General features: G+C 32.3%; 1 protein-coding gene across 1 annotated transcript in view; it reads left to right on the top strand.

The window, feature by feature from the left end:
- LOC133199292 (uncharacterized) overlaps nt 1–26,193 on the top strand; it is a 74,661-nt gene that overhangs the window by 40,657 nt on the left and 7,811 nt on the right. Inside the window, exons 5-22 of the mRNA XM_061335120.1 lie at nt 1,422–1,649; nt 5,481–5,732; nt 6,037–6,174; nt 6,350–6,487; nt 9,834–9,974; nt 11,809–11,946; nt 16,526–16,606; nt 16,664–16,824; nt 16,913–17,000; nt 17,107–17,171; nt 17,866–17,902; nt 18,069–18,166; nt 18,454–18,582; nt 23,614–23,762; nt 23,866–24,001; nt 24,286–24,432; nt 24,601–24,688; nt 25,173–25,246. Of these exons, the coding sequence (XP_061191104.1) occupies nt 1,422–1,649; nt 5,481–5,732; nt 6,037–6,174; nt 6,350–6,487; nt 9,834–9,974; nt 11,809–11,946; nt 16,526–16,606; nt 16,664–16,824; nt 16,913–17,000; nt 17,107–17,171; nt 17,866–17,902; nt 18,069–18,166; nt 18,454–18,582; nt 23,614–23,762; nt 23,866–24,001; nt 24,286–24,432; nt 24,601–24,688; nt 25,173–25,246 (2,288 nt within the window). The remainder of the gene's footprint in view (nt 1–1,421; nt 1,650–5,480; nt 5,733–6,036; nt 6,175–6,349; nt 6,488–9,833; nt 9,975–11,808; nt 11,947–16,525; nt 16,607–16,663; nt 16,825–16,912; nt 17,001–17,106; nt 17,172–17,865; nt 17,903–18,068; nt 18,167–18,453; nt 18,583–23,613; nt 23,763–23,865; nt 24,002–24,285; nt 24,433–24,600; nt 24,689–25,172; nt 25,247–26,193) is intronic.

Here is a 26,193-nt window from a genome sequence, read left to right as displayed (position 1 = left end):
TCGGCTCAGTTCTTATCTCATCACATCAGGGGTTCTGACCCTTACTTTTTTTATCTACTTCAAAGTGGTGAGTTTTATTACCCATTCTTAGGAAACTTCAGATTAATTTTTCATAATTTCCTTTTCTAATTTTATAATTTAGCATCGAAGGATATCATTTTTTTTTATTTTAAGGATGGTGTATGGAAAAAAGAAATCGTAATCGAGTGGGAAAATGTCATTTTTTAAAGCAATTTTTAAAGAGTGTTTTGTAATTGGTCATTTTTAATTACTTATAATGTGATTTTTCATTATACCAAGTAAATAACTTGTTATTTAAATAATTATTAATAACATTTCAAACACTATATATAATATGGAAAAACACTACATATAATATAGGAAATCATGTCCACTTAATTGCGTATGGTATACCAAAGGAATTATTTCAAGCAGTGCATATATTCGGAAATTTGAAGCACAATAAAAAATATGTATGAAAAACATGTATGACAATATGTGTCTTTTCAAATATTTCAGAAAATAAATTAAGTTAAGAATTTGCACAATTATTTTAACTTCACCTTGCATTGAATAAATTAGGCCCTTTTCAACAAACTTTAACCAAAAAAAAAATCCCAAACAAACATACAAACAGACAAACAATTAAAAAAAAAACAAACAAACAAACATGAATCAAAAGAAAAAAAAATTAATAAAAAAGAAATAAAAACCCGCAATTTTGAAACAAAATATTTAAATATTTTTCCATTGAACTTCATTTTAAAGATAACATGTTGCAATACGGAGAGACCAAGCTTACCGCAATTTTGCACGGGACATCTTTGAACAAGACATTAGCATGATAAAAACACATCAATTATGCATTTTCCGACTATGAAAAACAACTATGAAGTCACACGAAACTTTAAAAGAGAAATGGAATATAAATTTATAGAACCATCACGACCAATCATGCAAAACATATTATCTTTTAACCTGTTTTATGACTGACCATTAAACTAATTTAATGTGTACTTGATCTTGCTGCACAAACTTCATGTATGAAGTCACGGATTGTTAGAGTGCAATGTAAGGAAACAGAGGATCTGATCAAACTATTTCAGAATTTGTAAATATTAACAAGGCCGTTAAAATATTTTTTAATCTTGAAGCTTAACAGGTTGTACCGAAAAATTATACATTTATTGATGATTTGAACGACGTTAAATATCATCACTAAAAGACACTATTATGTTGTCAATTGAGTCGTGTGACATGTGTTCTACATCTTCTTGATGTACTTTTTTGACAAAAAAGAATCTTGCTTCTAGATTTTTTTCAGTCTTTACATGTACATGTATTTTTTTTTGTTAAAGTGCATAAATTTTCAATAGCAAGAATAAACTTTTTAAATTGTGTTTTCTTTTATCATTGATTAGAAAATCTAGCTTTAGAGAGACCTGCCTGGCAGGAGCACAAATTCCCAACTAAACCAATAGCTTGGGGAGCAGATAAAGCGGTGGATGGAAAATATTCTAATCGCTCAGCAGGAGGTGGACAGTGTACAATATCAGACGGAAACGAGACAGCTACTTGGACAGTGGAACTAGAGAGCGTGGCTAGCATCAGTCACGTCAATATCTTCTACAGGACGGAAAATCTTGCAAGTACGTTCAAAAGTCAATTCAGAAGATTTTTCCCGTTCGTCAATTAGGTTTAAAGTAATATCAATCTAATGTTGTATAAAGCTCATTATTCTTTTATAATCAATAATACTACTCTCTAGAATTGATGACGATTTCCATTGAATCATATTTTCTGCGGTCACTTTTTTTTCACCCTGATCAAGAAATAAAATGTTTGGAACTGAAAGAGGTCCGAAGTAGTTGGAGAGTAAGAAAACAGACAATTTTTTTTTTAATTTAAGTATATATATTATTTAGAATATAGCGTACTAAGAAAAAAAATAAAATCAAACTTAACCACTATATCTCATTATAGTGATATGGGGCCATTTCAAAATATTGGCCATTTTAATTAAATTATTGTATATAGAAAAACTACAATATATAAACAGGAATGAACAAATAAAATGAAAACTAAGCCGAAAAATGTTTTGTTTTTCAGTTATTTTATGCACAAATCACAGTTCTTTAAGACATAACAAGAAAAAAATGCAGTGGTTTTTTTTTGCCAGTGAGAAAGAGGACAAATAATACACAACTTGTTTTAAATATTAATGTATTTGTTACGGAAAGTGTAATAGATTGTCCTTAACGGCACCCCTCCCCTTCTTTGCTGCCATATTCCCCATAGTTTTCATCGAATAAGAAAAATCTTTATTATATAGACCTACAACAGTTTAGCAAAGAACTACGCACGCTAACTCTCGATTCCCGCCTACATTTTACACCCATTTAATTCAATACTAATGGCAATTTGGCCGTACAATCTTTGTTGAATGCAAAGAACAGTTCAATGGTAATTGACTGATAATGTTAATACCAGGGTTAAATAGTTAATTACCCCTAATTCCAGCTCTTTAAATAAGGGGGGTAAACGATAGTTTCCATTGGAATCGGGCTTTAAAGCATCACCACATTCTAAAATATTCTGAGATATGAATAAATGTTTCTTAAATCTTTTCTTATGTTTTACGCATATAAAATCAAACATATATTATTGATAAAATACATTGTTTTAGTTGTAAACCCCTTTCAAATTTGTGAAAAAATAAGCATTTTTGTAGATTTTTGTCTGTAAACATATGCCCCCCCCCCCCGCCCCGTGAAACATAAAAAGCTTTGGTATGAATTTGTGAAATGACAGTCCATATTATCTGTAAAAAGGTATTTTTGTTTCACGGGGGGGGGGGGGGGAGACGTTTTAAAAATATTCCGTTTTCTGTTGATTTCTATAGTAAAATACACAAGTTTTACTAAAATTATAGAGTTATCTCTCCTTCTTTTCGCAAAGAAGTAATGTTTTATGAAAATTCATATAAATAACTATATATATATGAAAACATAATTCAAATATGTTGAATTTTGGAAAGTGACTTGGAGTAAAAAGCAATCAGAATTTAGTGCACATGCACAAACCTATTTTAAAACTGCCATATACAATATATACCTTTTTAGCTCATAATATAGAGCTATATAGAGCTATATGATATACAATGTTAATGAAGACAAAAGACTTGCCAGAAGTTCAATCATTAATTGGAGTGATTGTTTAAGTGAAGGAAGGGATATTGTTAAAAATGATATTTGTTCTGTTGCCCAGTGAAAGCAAGCTGGGGAAGAGATGTGTCATTAGTTAAGCAAATTTGTTATGAAAGATAGCCAAATTACAGTAACAGAAATAGTTGAATATCTTAACAATAATATCATTATTAAATCCCGACAATATCGTTTACTTTAGACTTTAAACATATCAGATATAATAAAAAGAATGCTTCTATACTTTATCACATTGGAAAAACGACTCTCCAAAGACGGACTCGGTTTGTAATGGTCACCATGCTCATCCTAGGAAAGGATATCCTTATCCACCCATCCTATTGCCGAGATTTCGCCATTTCTGTCAAATGGACTGTTATTAGTCCCCTACCGGTGAAACCGGAGGGGAGTATAGGTTTCCTCTGAGTCTGTCCGTCCGTCTGTCTGTCTGTCTGTCCGTCTGTCTGTCCCTCTGTCTGTCTGTCAGTCTGTCCCACTTGGTTTTCCGCACTTTTTTCCTAAACGCTTGCAGATATTGAGCTGATTTTTGGTATGTGAGTGTATCTTGATGAGTTACAGATCAAGTTTACATTTCGTGCCGCTTCATTGATTTTTGACGGAATTACGGCCTTTTCAATTTTTACGGGTTTTCCGCAATTTTCTTCTATACGCTTGTAGATATTGAGCTGATTTTTGGCATGTGGCTTTAACTTGATTAGTTATAGACCAAGTTTGCATTTCGTCCCGCTTCATTAATTTTTGACGGAATTATGGCATTTTCAATTCTTAACGGGAACGGAACCAGATTACACTTGCCAGTAGGGGACTAGTATTGCTAATGCAATACTCTCAGAATGCTTGTTGTTATAAAAAAATAACTTGCATGGTAAGAAATATAAGACTTGGAAAAAATTTTTAGCTTCTGGGAACAGAACGCTACGGAGCATATCACGTGACCGCCTGTATCACGTGATTCGCACATGGGCAGAACGGTGCATTTAAATTGGAGAGGACTACGTTAAAAAATAATGAACACTGAAACCTCATTTCTTTTATGGAAGTTATTCAATTAGTTAATGAACTTTAAGACCACCCCTCGTAATCAAGCTCAAAAGTCCTTTGAAAAAATACCTGTTGGAAGCAGAGCCAACATGGACCTCTGAAAACAACATAGATGCAATGGGATGCCTTGAGGTTTAAATATCCTTTCGACCGGTCACACCAGCCATGCACCCCTTGTTATGATCGGGTAACAGAAAACTCTAGATAATTACGTGTCAAAATAATGGCCTAATTTTTTTTAATGCAAAACCTTAGTTAACATTCAAGTAAATGGTAAATTGTATTTGCTAACAAGGTCATTGTATTTAGAATTTGAAAAATATTGACTTTTAACAATATTGTTGATATTCTCGTATCTTCAACTTATTTTTCAATACATGTCGCTTACCTCGCTATAGACATTGTTCTTACATAGAATATGCTCTTTCGGATCAAATCATTTGGGAGACATAAAATCCATATGCAGGTAACAATGGTTTGTTGATGGAGGGTGGAAGTAATTAATTTTATCTAAAGTTTGTTGTTAGTTTGCCATTAATGTATTTCTCTTGTAAAATGTCAAGATATGAAACAGTTGTGTCAGTCAGACTCCGTTATGTTTTTTTTTTTTTTGTATTCAAAAGGACATCGAATCAACCTAGGGATGAAAATGAATATTGTAAATTGATAAAACGTCATCGATATATTTAAATTTGAATGTCACAGCAAGTAACTTAGACTTCTTCTTTACACGTAGAAGGTTCTTCTTCATATGAATACAAAAGAAGGTCTGCTAATAACGGGGCGGACTTACAGCCGATTGGAATTCCAACAGATTTTCTGAAGATATGTTCGCCAAAAAGAACAAACGTTTAATTTACATATCAATAATTATCTGATCATACCTTGCAACCCTTAATCATACCTTGAAACCCCTAATCATTATCTAAAAATCATTTTACGAATTCAAAGTTCTAGTTGCTTAACAATCTAAGAAATGAATTCAAATTAGACCAAACATGAAACTTAAATTTATTCAACTATTTCGAAGCACGTTGAAATTTTTCTGGACTGTATAAGAATTCATATAAGGAAATGCATTTACTGGGTCAAGTATTTCAAGAAGCTCTTTATTCAGCTACATATGCAAAAAAAACATTACAAGATATTGTACCTTTCATAATATTTGCTTGATATTGCATTATAAAATTTACAAGTTGTACTTGTTTATTTAAGGTCCTGGTCCGTTCGTTGGTCGATTTGCTGGGTTTTTCCTTTACGTATCCAATACTACATCAAAACAGGGCAGTTATCTTTGTTTCCATGACCTACAAAACGATGCCCGTACTCCAACAGAGAATCAGACAATAAGCTGTCCTGTACATGGACGTTACGTTATATACTATAACGAGAGGAGACGGGGTGTTAACTATCCCGATTACTACTCTTCATATGCTTACAACGAATTGTGTGAACTGGAAGTGTATGGTTAGATTTAAGAACTACTTTTTTGACTGCAATATATATATATATATATATATATATATATATATATATATATATATATATATATATATTTATATATAATGGTAATAATAATAATTATTCGAAAAAAGGTCGGGTTTTATTTTCTCATGTAAAGTACTATTTTCGTTATGCATTACAGTGAATCATATGAATTGCGATTTATGAAGAAATACCAAAAGCAACAATAGTTTAGATTCTTGAAAATAGAGCATTTTTATGAATAAGAGAAGAGTCCAATATGTACTGATTGACTTTCTTTCTGAAGGTTGCAGCGATCCAGGAAAGTATGGTGAGAATTGTGACCAAAACTGTCCAGAAAACTGTCAGGAACAAAGATGTAACATCACCTCAGGAGAATGTCTGGGTTGTAAGCCGGGATATCAAGGTCTGAAATGCAGCAGATGTAAGTAATTAGTAATTGTTTAAGCAGTTACTGAGGTACAAAGATGCGTATTCATAATAAGAATAATTATTTTTAAGGTAGTTACAAAGAATGTTTGTATATATATTTCAGAGAAATTTTTAAAATATTTTGCTTTTCATGAGTATTTCTATCCAACCATTTATTGCTATTCCAGTGTGTGATAAACACACTTACGGCTTGGAGTGTTCTCTGTCATGTGGTAACTGTAGTGACGGAGAAACCTGTCACCATGTCAACGGCACGTGTATGAATGGTTGTAGTGATGGAGCAAAGGGAGAGAAGTGTCTTGAAGGTGAGATGTGGTCCCTTCTTCGATAATCTCGTTGTGTATGCTTATCCTTGTCATGCAAATCGGTATGCAAAAGAACTGAAATTTATCTAGATTACAGAAGCGGTCTAAAGCGGTCTGAAAAATGTATATTTTTTAACAGGAAAAAAGATGGTTGTCAATACATCTCCTACTTACATTACAATGATGCTGAGCAATCAATTTGCAATTATTGATTACATGTATGTCATGTGGAAATGCTACATGATTTTCCTTTTGCCAAAATATTTCTTATGATTCCAAAGCGAGAAAGAAATCATATAATTTTTTTCTTACTCAGAGGTTTCAAGGATTTTTTAATTAAATTTATTTTTTTTTTCAGAATTGATTCTTTATCAAATACTACTTTCTTGATCTATTTACTCAAGTACGTCGATTTCTTTGATATTTGGACAAGAAGAAAAATAAAGAATCTGGTTACAATTTACCAAGTCTTACTAATATTTGATTATTTAAAATGTTTATTATTGTTGTCTGCGAGAATATCTTCTATTAAAGCTATTAAAACCTTGTTTTCGATCTTACACTGGGCGTAACCATTGTAGTCATTTGGTTCATGACCGCTATATATTTTATATAGGTACGTTCCGTTCTTATCTTATGACTAGGGAAGGTGAAAAATTCTCAACTGTATGTATTTCTTCAGGCACGTAGCAGCGGGGGGGGGGGGGGGGTCTGCCCCCTTTTTTTTCCGAAGACTTTTTTTTACTATTTGAAATGTTAATTGAAAGGCCGGTTGCCCCCCCCCCCCCCACTTTTTGTTGTAAAATAGTCAAATAAGGGTTTTCTAGTAGTGTTTGAATAAAATTTGTTACTGAAAGAAGTTGGAACCTACCCCCTCCCCGCTAAATAGGATTTTCGAGTTCGGAAAATTTTCAATTTTCTTTCTTTTTTTTATGCCCCGCCATGAATATGGCCGGGGCATATAGTGTTGTCATGTCCGTCTTCTGTCCTTCCGTCACACTTTGCGTTTAGCTCTGTTCAAAGCTCAGTTTCAAAGAAACTATCCAAGATATTTTTATCAAATTCATATGCTGATAGATATTGATGAGAGCTATGCAACTGCATCAACATTTTTTGACCTTGACCTTTCCTTTGACCTTGACCTCACTTTTCTTAATTTAGTGTTTAGCTCAGTTTTAAAGATACCATTCAAGATAGTGTTATCAAACTTCATATGTTGATATATACTGATGTAAGTTATTCAACTGCATCAACATTTTTTGACCTTGACCTTTCTTTTGACCTTGACCTCACTTTTCTTAAATTAGTGTTTAGCTCAGTTTTAATGAAACCATTCAAGATATTTTTAACAAACTTCATATGCTGATACATACTGATGAGAGCTATTCAACTGCATCAATATTTTTTACCTTGACCTTTCCTTTGACCTTGACCTCACTTTTCTTAAATAAGTTTTTAGCTCAGTTTTAAAGATACCATTCAAGATAGTGTTATCAAACTTCATATGCTGATACATACTGATGAGAGCTATTCAACTGCATCAGCTTTTTTTGACCTTGACCTTTCCTTTGACCTTGACCTCACTTTTCTTAAATTAGTGTCAAACTTTATATGCTGATACATACTGATGAGAGCTATTCAACTGCATCAATATTTTTTGACCTTTCCTTTGACCTTGACCTCACCTTCTTTGATTAGTGTTTAGCTTAGTTTTAAAACCATTCATAATATTTTTATCAAACTTCGTATGCTAATACATACCAATGTAACCTTTCAACTGCATAAACAATTTTTTTGGACCTTAATTGACCTTTCATTTGACCTTGACCTCACTTTTCTTAATTTGTGTCAAACCATATGCTGATACATACTAATGAAAGCTATTCAACTGCATCAATATTTTTTCACCTTGGCCTTTCCTTTGACCTTGACATCACTTTTCTCAATTTGTGTTAAAATGTTGCATTACTAATATACCCTCGGCGGGGCATTCATGTCCTATGGACATATTTCTAGTTTTTTTTGGCTTGTCAAGTTTTTTTCCCGATAAGTTGAAATTTTTTTCTCCGGCTGCCCCCCCCCCCTTCAAAAATGATGATACGTTCCTGTTCTTCATTTAAAAGTTGTCGCCGATATATTTATTTGAATCATCACTCACATTATTTACATGTTCCTGTGATCATCATAAACATGAATTATAAATTCTCCATAAAATATATTCATCTTTAAATGATTTTCGTCCTATACTATATTTCTAAATATAGATGTACTGTGCATGCTCCTAGGCAATTCTTTGTGTGGTAATAATATCCTTTGAAGCGCACACATAACACTCACTTTATTTGAGTTATAGATTTCTTAAATATAAGAATATGTATATGTATCGTGAATGCACATGTTTTAATGGTAAACGTGTTTCACTGATGAACAAATGCATCTAAACCTCATCATAAGCAGACATTACGATTAGTATATAAGAAAAATAAGCACTAAAAACAGATCTTCTTGACGTATCAATTGGACAATGGTACCCAAACAAAAAAAAACTTCCGTTAAGGAAGCTCTAAACACTACTGAAAATTGCTTTTTGGACTTAAAAATATATTTGGAATGAAAAATATATAAAGGTGCACATATTCAGTATATCTAGTTCATTTTCAACATAGGGTGCCTGTCTTATTTTTGCAGAAAAAATGTTCAAAGACAATGAACTATTTGTGAACAGAAATCACCGTTGTTTACTTGCATCGGGAAAATTAATGGAAATAACGTATTCAATTACTTAATCTTTGTCTAACATAACATTAAGAATACTTTAATTCATAAGAATCTGTGTCATTAACTGTATATTCCCATTTATTCTATTTTTCTTCTAAGGGTAGATCACTCTGACTCAATAAAACTACCCTACAATAGAACTCTTTAGTGTGAAATGTTTAGAGCTTCCTTAACTATAGTTTACTATAGTATCAAAGCTCACATGTTTTCCAATTCACCCTTCACGTTTTTATATTAAATCGAGATATTGCTTATATACTTACATATCATTTCCAAAATTTATCTAATTGGTTTTGAATTCAAGTGGTCTTAAGCCTCGAACTCTCAAAGAAAGTTTTAAAGTTTCATAGTAAATAAATTTATAAAGTATTATCTATAGTTCTTTATAGTAAACTATAGTTAACTATTATATATTTTTGTTAGGGTATACAACATTTAAAGTAAATGTTCCTGTAATTGAAGATTTTATGCAATGAAATTAATGTATACATATTTAGAAATGGAAGTTATTGTTTTAAGTATACAGAGAATATTTTATATTCTACTGGCCGATTTCCTTTATATTCAGGATGCGAGGCTGGATCTTATGGTAAAGACTGTGTACAGAAATGCAGTGATAACTGTGGTATGCCAAACACATGTAACAGGTTTACTGGGGAATGTGAAGGAGAATGTCAGACTGGGTGGAAAGGAGAACGATGTGATAAAAGTACGTAAATTTTCCTCTTGCTTTATACACTAGCAAAAATGGTTTTATTCTCTTAATTACTTAAAATGCGTATGAATGACGAAAACTAACAACATTAAGATTAGTAGTTTTATAGTGAAATCCTTGTAATTGGTAAAGCTGAACAATACTCATAAATAGGCACCATCACACAGGTATATAAACCCTTCGATTTCGTTACACCCGATTGCTTACTTGAAACTCGTGGTCGACGTGTATATTCCTTTTGTGGTCTTAGATGTTTTTTTGCGTTTATTCCTTGTTTTATATGCATTTTCTGTTTGTAAATAATGCATTGACTAGTATATTTGATGTTACTTTTCTCCTGGTTCCGAAAAAAGTACGTAAAATTTGACAATTTCATCGCGACTGAGTAACACGGCAATGTGTACGTCTTCTTAGGTGAGACCTCTACAGCGAAATACTTTGAACTGTTCAGAGATCTGTGGCTTATATAGGGGTTGTTGGGAGAGCAGCGATGAAAGGGAAATATAGCGGACAATGCCTTTTACGAGTAATGTTAAGCTTTGATATACGCCTTCAAGATAAATTATATGACAATTGTAATAGTAAAGAGTTTGTTATGCTGACCCAATCTTTTAACATAGAATACATAAATGTAATAAAACATTGTGTGAACATCATATGATTGTTCAATGATCTGAATTTATCGGGAAGCAAAGATTATACTGAAATCTGCCCATGATGTATTCTGTTTATACGAGGGTTGATCCGAAAGTAATGCCATGTCACAACTGCTATATATGTTATGTCTCAAGTGCTATAAATCTTCAATAATGGAATGTTGTTATCAAAATTTCACATTATGAAACCCTTAGTACTTATTTTGCCTTAAAACGTCATACAAGGATATAAAATATTTTTTTGAAATATTAAGATAAACACAAGAGTAGGTTTTGCTTAGCGCCCGAAAGGCTAGAATGTTACCTACGTCGCTATGACGTTATTTTTCGGCAGTCATTTTCAGTTTATCTGCAGATCTTTTTATCCTCTCAAATGCTTCCTTTTAATAATCTTTACTACCAATTTGCTATAAAGCATCTTGTTTTGATTTGAAGTGTTAAAATTATTGTGTCAAAATGCCCCCCCCCCCATTATATTGCATAGATCTTATGTATTCTCAGATTTAAGAGTACATGTAGTTGGCATTCAAGAATCACCGATCGCTCTTCTTCTTCGGTTGAAATGTTGAAGAATTTGTTATCCAGACTTTACGCCAGTCTTGATGTAATAAAACTAATAGGTTAAAGATACAAAATTTGCATAAAATACCAATGTAAATGGAAGTCAAAAGACGGAAAGCTTTTAGGAAGTAGAATGTGTATGGAGGATGAGTCTTTCACGTCACTTCCACTTCCGATCCTACATTACACATTACACAGCGAAATGAATATGAAAATGGAAAGAGAATATTGTTTTTTCAAATGCCCCAAAACTAGACGTTCAATTAAGTTGGGAGTGTACATAAAATAGAACGCAAGATGTATGAGAGATTTAATAAGTAATTATATGGATGAAGTGAAAATGAGTTCCGAAGGTAAAACGTCATTACGACTCGTTACATTCTTGCGGTTCGGCGATAGACGAGATTTAACATTGTGTTTATTTTAACATTTTAAAAAGTATTTCATACATCTGAATGAAACTTAGCGCAAAAGTTGAAATAGATACTTATTTATTAAATTTTATTCATTAATTCAAGATTTAAAGCAGTTGAAATATTAATCTTGGATCAACCCTAGTTTATAAAAACAACACAAATAGCCATAATATGTTCAGTATTTCTTTATTGAAGAATGTGACGGTGGAATGTACGGTTATAACTGCAATGAAACCTGTGGCCATTGTCTTAATGATGCTCCGTGCTACCATGTCAATGGTACTTGTTTACAAGGGTGTACTTCTGGCTACGAAGAATCTCTGTGTATCAAAAGTAAGAAATTATTTTCTTTGGAAGTCAGTTGTTAACTCTTTAATTAACAATAGCTCTCTTCGAAATTCATTCACTTTGTAGGATAATGTGTAATGTTTGTCCTTCCTATATCAATGGGAAAAAAACAAACAAACTAACAAACAAGCAAAAAATAAATAAATAAATAAAAAAAATAAATTAAATAATAATAATAAATTATAAAGGTTTAAAGTTACCAACATTTAGCAGACTTCTATAATAAAAAACAAAACATATTTCGTTTTATTTTGAACTACGATTATCACAATCTCATAAGTTGCTATAAAAGTATTAATATAGTAAATAACCCTATAGTTGCTATAAAAGTATTAAAATAGTAAATAACCCTATTTCATAGAATGCCATCAAGGGAACTGGGGTATAAACTGTAAAATGAACTGTACCACAGAATGTATCAACCAAATATGTCATCATGAGTCAGGGGTCTGCTCCTCAACTTCAAAGGTGAGCTTTTAAAGAAAATGTACAGAAATACTCTCTAGGATGTAACCAGTTTTATTAATTCCTTATAAAACTGTTTTTCTAACGTTTAAGTCCTTAAAGACGACCATGAATTCCTTCCCATTGCTACCCGTGATTGTTGGTGTCATCGCATTTGTTGTTCTGGTCATTGTTGTCCTTTCTGTGATCTTAATCAGACGGTAAGATAAAACAAACCAAATAATAAAAATAAACGTACATGTCATATAATAAAATAAATTTTGAAAACATTTTGACTATTTACAAAAAAGAAAAAGTACCTTATCTTTCTTAAATTTTCTAAAACTGCTTCAAGTGGTATTCAAGGTCTGGTTAATCAGTAATGTAAAATTGTTGCTTGTTCGACTAGCAGGCAAAAACACTAAGCTGGTGCCTAGAGTTTGTAGTTTCATTGTAGTGCAAGAGCATCAAATGGCGGTAACCAGAGACAATCAAAAAAGAATAGTAAAAGAGGTATTTTTCTGCCATGTTCAACATTGAATATTTATTTCGTATTAAATTTCATCTGTATATGTTCTCATGCTTCAAAAATGTTTTATCACTAAATCGGAATAAAGTAAAAAAAAAATCAGAATTTAAAAAAGAGAAATCTCCCCTTACAGCTTAAATTCTTGAAGGAATATAATTTCTCAAATAATAGATTTTGATTGTACTTACAACATCAACATCTTCCAATGTATTTCGTTATCATTTTGTACCTATGTATCAAGCATAAGGCCAATCATTGGGGTGGTAATCTAGTCAAAATTTATAACTGCCCTTCATTCCTGACCATTTGCCCTTAAATCTCGTACAGTTCTCATGAACACTTGGTATCAGTGTATTAAGAATAAAATGGACCATGGAAATGTATTATTATAGGCCTTTCAACTAATTTTTCAAAAGGCACCTATGGTAAAAATAATCTGATAGATAGATTTATAGGTACGTGAAATTCTCAAAATACAGTATAAGCTTTACACACACTTAATGAAATCATTAAAAATTAAATTATCATTAATTGATTTTACGATGTTGTGTTTTGAGGAAAGTTATCTCAAATGTGAAAAGGTCAATAAATTGCTGATGTATAGGAATGGCTTCAATTCTGGTATTGTTGTAAATAAAGAAGTGTTTCTTATGTATCAAAACAAGGTGATTGTCTTCATTCGACCTGAAGTAATAAGATCAAAATAAAAGTGAAACGGACTATATTCAAGATTTGTAACTGTCCTCGGCAGTTGTTACGAAGAAGAAAATATAATTTCATATTTTTATGTGTGCATTGTTGTGCTTCTTCTAGAATGATGTATATTTCTACGCGTGCAATTAAATGCAGTAAATTATTGTCGTATTCTTTACATAAAGAACGAAGAAGAACAAGCAGGTTTAAAAGTGGAATCTGGTTAAAATTTAAAAGGGTTTACATTTCACGTTAAAATTTTATTCAAACTGTAGCTTATAAAGTATTGTATAAAGTCGGTAACCACGTGAAAAATAAATTATCAACTGAATTATTAAAACATAGGTCACCACTGGCAATGAGGGTTAATTTGGAAACGCTAAAAATTGATCTACTTAAAAAAAATTACTAATCTCGCGGCTGCTGTAAACAACACCCAATAGTTAGTTATCCTCCTAGCGGAAGCTGAAAGGCCTAATTATTATATCACTTCCTTTTTAGCTGCAAAACATATCTTAATAGTTAAGGTTTTAAAATCTCAAATGATTGTCCTAAAATCTCGTGGAAGCTTAGCGGCTCACTTAGTGATCGGGAAAACCGGGTTTGATTCTCGTTCCCGGCACCGCGTCAAACCAAAGACCTTAACATAGGTAGTAACCGTTCCTTCGCCAAGCACTAGATGTGAAGGTCACAGGTCTTTCGGATGAGACCTTTAAAACCAAGATCCCTTGTCAAAGTAGGCGTTGGCACGATAAAGGATCCCCACTGCTCAGTGGCCCTAAGTGTCGAGTAAAGGTCTAAATTTAAAGCTTTTTTCCAGCATCTGGTGACGTCTCACAGGAGTGAAAAATTCTTGCAAGGGACTTAAAACAACAATCAATCAATCTTGATTTTTCAGTGAATATGGCCGTGGTATATAGTGTTTGTCATGTCCGTCTTCAGTCCTTCTGATCTTCCGTCCTTCCGTCTGTCCTTCCGTCACACTTTGCGTTTAGCTCTGTTCAAAGCTAAGTTTCAAAGAAATACCCAAGATATTTTTATCAAACTTCATGAAGTTAGATATCGATTAGCGCTATGCAACTGCATCAACATTTTTTTGACCTTGAACTTTCCTTTGACCTTGACCTCACTTCTCTTAAATTAATGTTTAGCTCAGTTTTAAAGATAAGTGTAATCAAACTTCATATGTTGATACATACTGATGTAAAATATTTAACTGCTTCAACGTTTTTTGACCTTGACTTTTTCTTTGACCTTGACCTCACTTTTCTTAAATTAGTGTTTAGCTCACTTTTAAAGATAGCATTCAAGATAGTGTAATCAAACTTCATATGTTGATACATGCTGATGTAAGCTATTCAACTGCATCAACATTTTTTGACCTTGACTTTTCTTTTGACCTTGATCTCACTTTTGTTAAATTAGTGTTTAGCTCAGTTTTAATGAAACCATTCAAGATATTTTTAACGAACTTCATATGCTGATACATACTGATGAGAGAGCTATTCAACTGCATCAATATTTTTTACCTCGACCTTTCCTTTCATCTTTGCCTCACTTTTCTTAAATAAGTTTTTTTAGCTCTGTTTTAAAGATACCATTCAAATAGTGTTATCAAACTTCATATGCTGATACATACTGATGAGAAATATTCAACTGCATCAATATTTTTTGACATTGACCTTTCCTTTGACCTTGACCTCACTTTTCTTAAATTAGTGTATAGCTCAGTTTTAAAGAAACCATTCATAATATTTTTATCAAACATCATATGCTTATACATACTGATATAACCTTTTCAACTGTATCATCATTTTTTTGACCTTGACCTTTCCTTTGACCTTAACTTCATTTATTTTAAATTGGTATTTAACTCAGTTTTGAATAAATCATTCAAAATATTTTTATCAAACTTAATATACTGATACGTATTTATGAGATCTATTCAACTGCATCAAAAACGTTTGACCTTGAACTTTTCTGGGACCTTGACCTCACTTTTCTTAAATTTGCATTTTGCTTAATTTTAAAGAAACCATTTAAGATATATTTATGTAAGCATATGCACTTGTACATAATTTGGTGAGAATTCATCGTCTATATCAACTTTCTAGATTTCAATTTTAGAGAAACTATTCAAGAAATTCTCATCAAATTTCAAACACAAATACAAATTTTCATGTTGCATTACTAATATACCCTGGCGCCCGCGTGGCGCAGTGGTTAGAGCGTCTGCTCTAGAGTCGCGAAGTAAGGAGATGATCCTTTCGTCGCGGGTTCGAATCTCACTGTGGGACGTGGAGACCGGTTCTTCGGATGAGACCGTATAAACCGAGGTCCCGTGTCGCAGTAGGTGCTGGCACGAAAAAGATCCCTCACTGCTCAATGGCCGTAAGTGCCGAGTATAGGACAAAATTTGCAGCTCTCCACCGGCAAGTGGTGGCGTCTCCATATGAGTGAAAAATTCTCGAGAGGGACGTTAAAGAACATACAAAAAAAAAAAAAAACAAACCTAATATACCCTTGGCGGGGCATTCATGTCCTATGGACATATTTCTAGTTTTTTAATGCATCTGATCTTCGTAGCGAATATGATACACTGAGACTGAACAGGTGAATGGTATCTTTAGGTGGCCACTTTAATGTTATTACCTAATTTTTGAATTTGAAGAGCTAGTTCCATATTTAAGATCAAATACTGTACAGACAAAGGCACTGGTGAAAAACAAAGCTTGTTAAAATTAATCTATACATAGTTGTTATATGATGTAACATCACAGTAATTATCAGTAGAGTAGTTATGTTTTGAAGTTTGCATTTGACAGCCAAAAAAAGTTCTTAACACTGAACGTAACCACAGTCAAACGAATCTACACATATGTATACTTTTCATTCAAGCTACATCACCAACAGCGAAGAAGGAGTTCAAAAATATTTATGAGAATATAGAAGTGACTTCAGAATCCAGAAACCTGAGTGGTTTTCGCAGGTCAGGTAAACATACTCGAGAAGAGAAAGCGAACAACATTGAGGGAGACGACGATATTGACAACGACGAGAAAATTCATGAGGAAAATCCATACGGAGATTTCTATTTGAATGAGGAAACAGTTCCAGATATCAATATTGATGAAATGGAAAATATTATTAAAGAGAAACGGCAAAATGAAGACGATGGCTTTCAAAGAGAGTATGCAGTAAGGATATCTAAAAGGATAGTTGATATATCAATGATAAGTTAATACCTTTGTTCTGTTTTGAAGCATCTATTTTTTCAATACTTAGGCACTTCCATACGGTGAAAGATATCCTTGTTATGCTGGAAAACGGCCAGAAAACATAACAAAGAACAGATTCAAGACCACGTTTCCTTGTATGTTTTGTGTTAAAAAAAAATAGAGATGTTTACGTATGTAAATTACTTACCAAACAAAAGCATATTATTTATTTTTCAATATAAACGCATTGAATACTTTCAGATGATCATTCCAGAATCAAATTGTCCAACAGCCAGTCTGACTACATCAACGCCAATTATATTGATGTGAGTTCGTTGGTATACGGTAGCAGATGGCATTAAAATGTCTTGTCTTTCCTAATAGTAAATAGCTTCTTAGAAAATAATCTTTCTTTCAAGTTTAAGGATTCCTTTAGATTTCTTCTGCTATTGGGAAATACTGGGCAAAAAAGGGTCATGAAAAAAAAAACTACATGAAAATAAAATATTGAAAACAGAAAAAAAAAATGTTTCTTAAATATATAGAGTCTCATCTCTTTAAAGAGTACGACCTTTTACAAAGAATATTATGCTAAAATGTTTCACATCATACATTTTTTGTATCCCGGAATCATTTTCCCTAGCTTATTAAAATCTTTTGAAATTATGTTTTGTCGCCCGCGTGGCGCAGTGATAGAGAGTCTGCTCTCGAGTCGCGGGTTAAGGAGTTGATCCTTACGTCGCGGGTTCGAATCCCACTGTGGGACATGGAGACCGGTCCTTCGGATGAGACCGTATAAACCGAGGTCCCGTGTCTCAGTAGATGCTGGCACGAAAAAGACCACTCACTGCTCAATGGCCCTGAGTGCCGAGTATAGGTCAAAATTTGCAGCTCTCCACTTGCAAGTGGTGGCGTCTCCATATGAGTGAAAAATTCTCGAGAAGGACGTTAAACAACAAACAAACAGAAATTATGTTTTGTAATGTATCATTAATGAGGACTTTTGTTTCCTTTATTCAGGGTATTGATAAGACAGATGAATATATTGCATCACAAGGTACATATTTTTACATATTCGGTTTTCATTCATTTGTATACTGCAACACAAGGTTTCAGTGTTTCTGTCTATTCATTGCAATTTTTGACCTCTTTATATAAACATGTAATAAAGCTCACCGTCAGCAAGTAAAATGTTAACTAACAGATTTAAGCCTCTGTAACAGGACCTCGACAGAACACAGTGACAGATTTCTGGTCCATGATTTGGCAAGAGAACGTCCACCAAATAGTTATGCTTACCAACCTCAAAGAAGGCAACAAAGTAACTTAATCTTAATTTTACAAGTTATTGAAAGGCAATTATTGGAAATAATGTGATTGTCATTGACACCATAAAAGTGATAAAATTGTAGAAAGGTATGTTCCCTAATATAATGCAATAAATATAAGTACACTAAACAATGTATTCTTAGAAACAGTATAACACGAATATGTTGGGTAGTTTTCTTATTCTTTCCGTGAAAAAAAAAGATATTCAAAATTTATGTGAGAAATAACAGTGATTTTTAAAAACATATTAGAATATTGTATTTTATGTTTACTTACCAGGCAAAGTCTGACAAGTACTGGCCTGATCTACAACACTCGGCTACATTTGGTCTGATTTCCTTACGCACGGAGGAAGAACAAATCTATGCCTATTATATAATCAGGAAATTTAGAGTTACACATAAAGTGGTGAGACATAAAATTATCACCGATTTAAATTATATCACTCCTGACATGAGTTATATTCAAGGATTGTTTTAGAAGTATATTTTAGGTGAGTACTCATATTACATGTAGCATGACTCAAAATCGCAAAGAAAATTGAGGGTCAGTGTGCATGTTACTGAGCAACCGTACAATTAACTTAACCTTTTTGCACTTAAAAATTATCTTTAATCACTTCAACCTTTATAATATTTTACCAGATGTAATCATGGCAATAAATATAATCTTATTTTAAGTAAAATAGTTAAATTAATAATTATTATTGAGTAGACACTGCAAATTAATGCACGTTAATTATTGTGTGACCATTTTGCACAAAAAATATCGTATTTGGTGTATTAAAAATTTTAACCGGCAATTGAACATTTTCTTGTATCAAGCTTTTTATGACTTAGTGCTGATCGGTTGAGAGTATCATGTAGTTGAAAATAATAAAGAAAAAGTTGGGATCAGTGATGTAAATTTTGAAATATTTATCAAAATAATATAAAAAACAAGACGTGTTTGTGAAACACTGATGCCCCCGTATGGCAGCTTATGGCGAAGGTTAAAGTTTCTCAAATGCAAGTCAAAATCCAGGCCAAAAGATAAAAAATGTTGATACCCAAAGAAAGGTCTTGTCTATATAGGAATATACCTGTGAAATTTGAAAAACCTAGCTGCAACTGTTCAAAAGTTATGGCGTTGGTTAAAGTTTTTTAAAATAAAAGTCAAACGTCAAGATCAAGGTCAAAGTGGTTGGTATCCAAAGGAAGGTCTTGTCACAAGGATTACATATGTGAAGTATGAAAGCCCTAGCACCAACCATTGAAAAGTTATGACTAAGGTTAAAGTTTTTCGAAAGTAGGTCAACCTCCTATGTCAAGGTCAAAGGGTCAAAGTGGTTGGTATCCAAAGGAAGGTCTGTCACAAGGATTACATATGTGAAGTATGAAAGCCCTAGCATGAACCATTCAAAAGTTATGGCCAAGGATAAAGTTTTTCAAAAGTAGGTCAAACTCCAAGGTCAAGGTCAAAAGGGTTGGTATCCAAAAAAAGGTCTTGTCACAAGGATTACATATGTGAAGTATGAAAGCCCTAGCTCCAACCATTCAAAAGTTATGGCCAAGGATAAAGTTTTTCAAAAGAAGGTCAAACTCCTAGGTTAAGGTCAAAGGGATTGATATCCAGAGGAAGGTCTTGTCACATGGAATACACATGTAAAGTTTGAAACCCCAAGCACCAACTGTTCAAACTTATGGCCAAGGTTAAAGTTTTTCAAAAGTGGGTCAAACTCCAAGGTCAAGGTCAAAAGGTTAAAGTTGTTGGTATCCAAAGGAAGGCCTTGTCACAAAGAATACACATGTGAAGTTTGAAACCCCAAGCACCAACTGTTCAAAAGTTATGGCCAAGGTTAAAGTTTTTCAAAAGTGGGTCAAACTCCAAGGTCAAAGATGTTGGTATCCAAAGGAAGGCCTTGTCACAAAGAAGTTTGAAACCCCAAGCACCAACTGTTCAGAAGTTATGGCCAAGGTTAAAGTCTCATAAAATTTTGCAAGGTCAAGGTCAAAAGGTTAAATATGATGGTACCCAAAGAAAGGTCTTGTCAAAAGGAATACACATGGGAAATATGAAAGTCATAGCTCCAACCAATCAAAAGTTATAGGCAAGGTTAAAGTTGACAACAGACAAACAGGACAAAAACAATATACCCCCAGGATCTTTCGATCCAGGGGCATAAAAATATCTGGTCAAGAAAACGATGTAAAATCTTGACTTCTGCAATATATTTTCTTTTCTTGGCAAAGTATATTGAGTGAATGTGAAAAATTTGTTCTAAAGACATTAGCTGAGACCTATATTTATTATCCCTAGCATATAATAACGAAAACAATTATCTGGAAAAAAATGTTGGGATAAAATTCTAAGATATTGAGAGGGCTGGTTGGTCGCTGCCATTGTATAGTGTTATTATCTCTAAACAAAAAAGATTTTCACTTTGAAGTCTTGTAACTGTTCCTTAGTCCTGGAAGAGTTATTAATGTTCTTTAAATGAACTCTTCATCCTAATAAGGTAATAAAAGTCCATGAAAACAATTGTCAAGATAAACTATCAGAAATGTCAAGACAAAACTAGGCAGTTTATACATGTTATAAGTGGTGGAAAAAAGATTTATCCGTTTATGTAAACAACAATAACAGCGACTGCAGTGATTGTTTATCTACGTAGAGTCTGAAGTGCATGTACTGCAAAACCATGCATACTTCTCCAAAGAAAAACACGTGTCCAAGTATACTGAGTTTTTCAGTGTTTGTCATCGGTATTGTTGCTTAAAACCTGGACAATATTGACCAATCTTCAGTTTCAGGTAATACGTTTGATTGTTCTTTTCTTTTTATTTTATCAATTATAAACATGTTTAAACATACAAACATGACTTCTTATAAACACCTAAATTATATATATGTATGTATAAAAGGCCGGGCAATCTCCTTGAATATTATATGAATTGTTCAATGACAAATATAAAGAACAGGACTCGGGTATATTATAAATTGATATTATTTGTTCCATGAAAAGAATTTCAATAATCCTTAAGGCCCTGGACATATTACTTTACTAGAGGCAGATATGATGATATGTAATGTGCATAATAATATGCCCTTGGTACAAAAAAGTTGTTAAATATTTTGACATTGTTAATTATGAAATTTAAATAAGGCCCTGATTTTATAATTTAAGATACTTAGTGAATAATTAAATACATACATGTATGATATGACTTGAGATTTAAAATGCATTTTAGAAGAATGTTGTACTTATTATCAATTTATAAGCATTTATGTGTAATTTTCAGAAAATTCAGGGAAAATCAACTGGAGCAACGCGGACTTGTGCTTGAGGTAGCATTACAATTTTTGGAGTAACAACTATGCTGAGGATGCAGTCACATACATGTATGCCATCAACCATTGCATCGAAAAGACCACTTTTTGAAGAATAATTTTTTAAGGGAAAAAATTTCCCCCAAGGATTACTCATCATAAATCTTCCGTACCTAATGGTACAGAACATCCAAAATTATAAACATCTCATCTCTTTCATATTTAGTTGCAGCAGAAATTTTGTCTGATATTGTGGCTGTGAAAATTGCAGATAATAAGTTGGTTGTGGTATTTTAAACATTTGAAAATGTTGTGAGAAAGGAATGCCACTGGATTTCAGGATATTGAAACATTATTTAAAGATCAAGTTCATGAAAAACCTGAGGTTACAAAATAAAAAAAAAAAATCAGCATTTTTCTGAATCTACAAAGGGAGGTAACTAGTAATATACCAAATATTTTGTTGGAATTTGACAATTTTTATTTCCATTTCTTAAAATTCACCAGCAGAATTTTTTCTCTATGCTTGATTTATATTATACATATATTGATCATTATTATGTAACAATTTGAGCAAAATTCTCTAGTTACTTTTTTTTAATTTGAATAATTATTGCATAAATGTAAAGTGTGTATTTTCACTAGATTGTCATGTTTATCTAACATTTTCATTGTAATGAAGGATTTTTTAATTAAGTCAATCATTTCACCTTTTTGCATCCAAAAAAATGTCATTTTTCTGGCATTAAAAATTTAACAAGCAATAAAATCATTTGAAAGTATTGACATTTTTCTGAGTTTAAGCAGAATGGTTAAAATTATCTTATTTTTGCAGAAAATAAAATTAAAATTGGAGGTCTGTGATGTTTTTTTTTAAAGATATAACTAAAATAGTGCCAATTTTTTGCCTAAAATGGGCTATTTTTCCCCCCAGGACTTTCACAATATATTCGTTATATTTGTCCAATATGATGACAGAATTCATGATGGTTAATTTAATATATTATTTAAGACCAGCATAAAACATTTCACTGCTCAAAATAACTTTGTGTGCAGGCTGCATGTAGAGATAGGAATCCAAACGTAACAATACTGTAAATATTTCGAATGAGAAAAATTGACCATTTTCTTCAATAAAACCTTCCGCCACAAAATATACTTCCTAACTTAATGATTTCAGTATGGAATTTAATCATAGGGTTTTAATTGAATATAGTTAAATTAGCATTGCAGAATCCAAATTTATTGTAAGAACTAAAACGGTATGCAAAATTTTTTAGATAGAGGTCTACACAAAAATCTGCCCAGAAGCTCAGGAACGAACCTCGTTAAATGAAACAAATGTGTAGATTTAAAGAATGTCTTTCTAAATATCCTTCAACCACAAAAAATAGTTCCCCATAAATTTTATATTTTTTAATGATTTTAGCAGTTTTAAATTGAATGTTGTATAATTTTAATTGTGTAATTCAATTATGTAATAGTGATTGAATTGTAATAAAATTATAATTTTTGAAATTAGATGTTTTGACCAAACTTTTTTCTCAAAAGCTGACGAGTGAGTTATCTTAAAGAAAAAATATAAAACTTACCAAGCAATACCTTTTTGAGGTTGTTCTTCCTCTCACTTTTTTTTTTACAAAGAGTGACAACTCTTAATGTTATTGATTGTATGAGTAAACATACTGAAAGTCAGGTAACATAAGAGCAAGTTTCAGACATATATTGCATCCGTTTTCTTTTAAAATGAGTTTATTGATTCACTGACAATCTTATATTGTGTGATAAAGTTGGTTCAATACTTAAAACAAATACGAATTTTATTTGTTTCTTTTTAAGTTCTATTAAAATACACATTTTAAGATTTTATTTCATTCAAAACGTCAACTATGAGCCCTACTGTAATGACTAAAATATTTCTTCTTTTGGATTTGAATGGTTTAGAAGTATCCCAAAATATTTCGTTTTAGATTTAATCAATGGAAACTGTTGATTTGACACCTCATGAGTTAAATACATGTTTATTTATCAGAAATGCTCATCTTTTGTCGTTCCTTGAAGAGGAATGCAATACGCATATTTGAAAACTTTGGAACTATATTTAAAAATATTTTGTCCTATTTTCGTCAGCTTAAAAGATCTCGCCTATTAACCCAGTACCACTATACTGCCTGGCCAGACCACGGAACACCAGAACCGCTCTGTCTTGTAATTTTCCATGACCACGTTACAAGGACAAAAGATAAACAAAAAAGTGGTCCAACATTAGTACACTGCAGGTTAAAAGAATATGTTTGTAACTTATTATATATCTTGATAAGATGAACTTTTATTTAATTTCTATAATATTGATATGGTATTTTGGCTCATATTTTACTTTAGCGCGGGTATAGGTCGCACGGGTACATATATCGCTATTGACGCTTTATACAAGGTGGGCAAAACAGAAAGGAAAGTCAACATCGCGGAATATGTGAAAAAAATGAGAGAACACAGAATGAACATGGTTCAGACATATGTGAGTTCATATAGCTAATGACTAACTTTGCATTTTAATTGTACATAAATAATATAGTTACGACTGCAAATAGAATAATTTTTTTTTTCATTTAAGTAATCAATACTTTTCTTTAATAATTTTAATGGGATATTTTATAGTCAGAGAGTCTTTGAAAAATATTCAGATAAAATGAACCTTATAAACACATTGAATTTATAAATGAATAAACTTAAGTCAAGTTATGCAAATATTTGAAAAAAAAAGATACTAGTAACATAGTGTGTTTTATTTTAAAATTTAAGGAGCAATACATGACTATCTTTCTGGCTCTTGACGCCATGTTCAAAGCTCCTCCATGTGTACACACCAAAACTGAATTCTTAAGGAGAGCAGAGTTAATGGCTCGAGATAAACCCGCTAATGAAAGTGAACTCGGAAAGGAGTTCCAGGTACATGTAAAATAAAAAATGTAAATGTCTGATGAAACATTTTTGACAGAAACATATGAAATGTATGTACATATCGAACGCTTTATGTTTCAAACATTTCTCTGTGTGCACACCTGCATATCACCAAATCATAGAAAATAAATGAAATATAATGATTTAAACATTTAGAATCTTCTACGAGTGCGACCAGCGTTTACATACGTGGATTACAAGATTGCTCTACAAAACGGAGGTAGTAAATCGTCTGTTCTTCCACGTGAGTGGTTTATACAAAAATTTCCATTTTACTAGTAATGTCAGGTAATAGTCTAGCTCTGTGCATTATTGCCAATGATTTGTCACAATATTATTACACATCTGTTCTAAACTCAGCCTTTTTATGTATAATGAAGGCGCATTGTAATTGTAAATTGAAAGTGTATATGATTTGATTTTTTTTCTCCAGGCTATAAAAGCTGTTAATATAGCTCTATACTTTTTTCAAACAAAAAATTATGCTATCGATAAGTCACATGAATGCGTTTCTGTTTCATAAACGAACTCAAAATTGTGCTTGAGATATCCAATATTTTTAAAATTGCGTTTCCCTTTCTCAATTGCCAAATATTGCCAATCCTTGACTAATTTTAGTTGTCTTTTTTATTAATTTTCAAATTTCACTTTGATACCTACTTGATGGTATTGATAAATGTCAGTCATATCTGAAATGAGAAAATGCTAAAGGTCTTTCCTTTTTTCAGTTGATAAATACATCCTCTTCCTGTCTTCAAGTGTACCAAAACGCGGGAATTACATTAACGCGGTTACTCTGCCTGTAAGTATTCTCAAGTATGAATGAATGGGGTATATATTACCCCTTTCCGTCGGTCATTCTGTCATTTCGACGTAGTAAATTTCAGACTTCTTTACAGCTTGTTGATAATGAGCTGATTTTTTTTGATATGTCTCTTTCTATTACTTCCAAACTTTGTAATTACGAATTTTGTGGAAGACTATACTAGACAATGGACAAGAAGACCTTTACACTTCGTCAGAGTGGATTAAAATTATCAGATAGATGTTGAAATGAAAACCATCTCTTCAATAATTAAGAAGTGAAAAAAGAACTAGATAACACGATCAATATATACTCGACCCAGCTGATAAAGCAGGTAGCAACACTGTCTTTGTACATTTACCTGTACATTATTTCAATAGTATTTTAGAGGAACTTGGATTTAAATGTGCAAGTGGTAATCCAACTTTACTTATAGTTCCCTTTCCAAGAAGGAAATTCTTCAAAATCAAAACAAAAATGAAGGCAAGCTATTGGCTAAGCGTTGATGATACAAGGATATCAACAGTCCCGTTTAATGTCAACATTTCGCAAATTCTATGGTCGATACAATGACCTTGTTAGCAAATACAATCTATCATTTAGCCGGATGTTTACTGACGATTTTCATACAAATTTTTAGGTCATTATTTTCAAACTGAATTGTCTACGGATATTTCCGTTTGCCCGTTTATGACAAGGAATACACGACGGATGTGACCGGTCGACAGAGGATGCTTAACTCCTTTCTGTCACCTTATCCCACCTCTAATGTTTTTAGAGGTTTGTGTTTGTTCTGGGCTGAATTTCAATTGTTGCAATGGACTTAAGAGTTTGACTACTGTTCGTTACTTTCATATTTCATTGATGACTTTAGATCAAGTTTGCTTGTGAGTGATTACCTTTTCACGCAGTTTAAGTTTGTTGTGGTATATTGACAACTGATT

The sequence above is a fragment of the Saccostrea echinata genome, unplaced genomic scaffold (genome assembly GCF_033153115.1).
Source record: "Saccostrea echinata isolate AGI-Se365-2 ecotype Australia unplaced genomic scaffold, CSIRO_AGI_Sech_v1 ptg000033l, whole genome shotgun sequence".
In the NCBI taxonomy this organism is placed as follows: Eukaryota; Metazoa; Mollusca; class Bivalvia; order Ostreida; family Ostreidae; genus Saccostrea; species Saccostrea echinata.
This window is presented reverse-complemented; position numbering and strand designations above follow the sequence as displayed.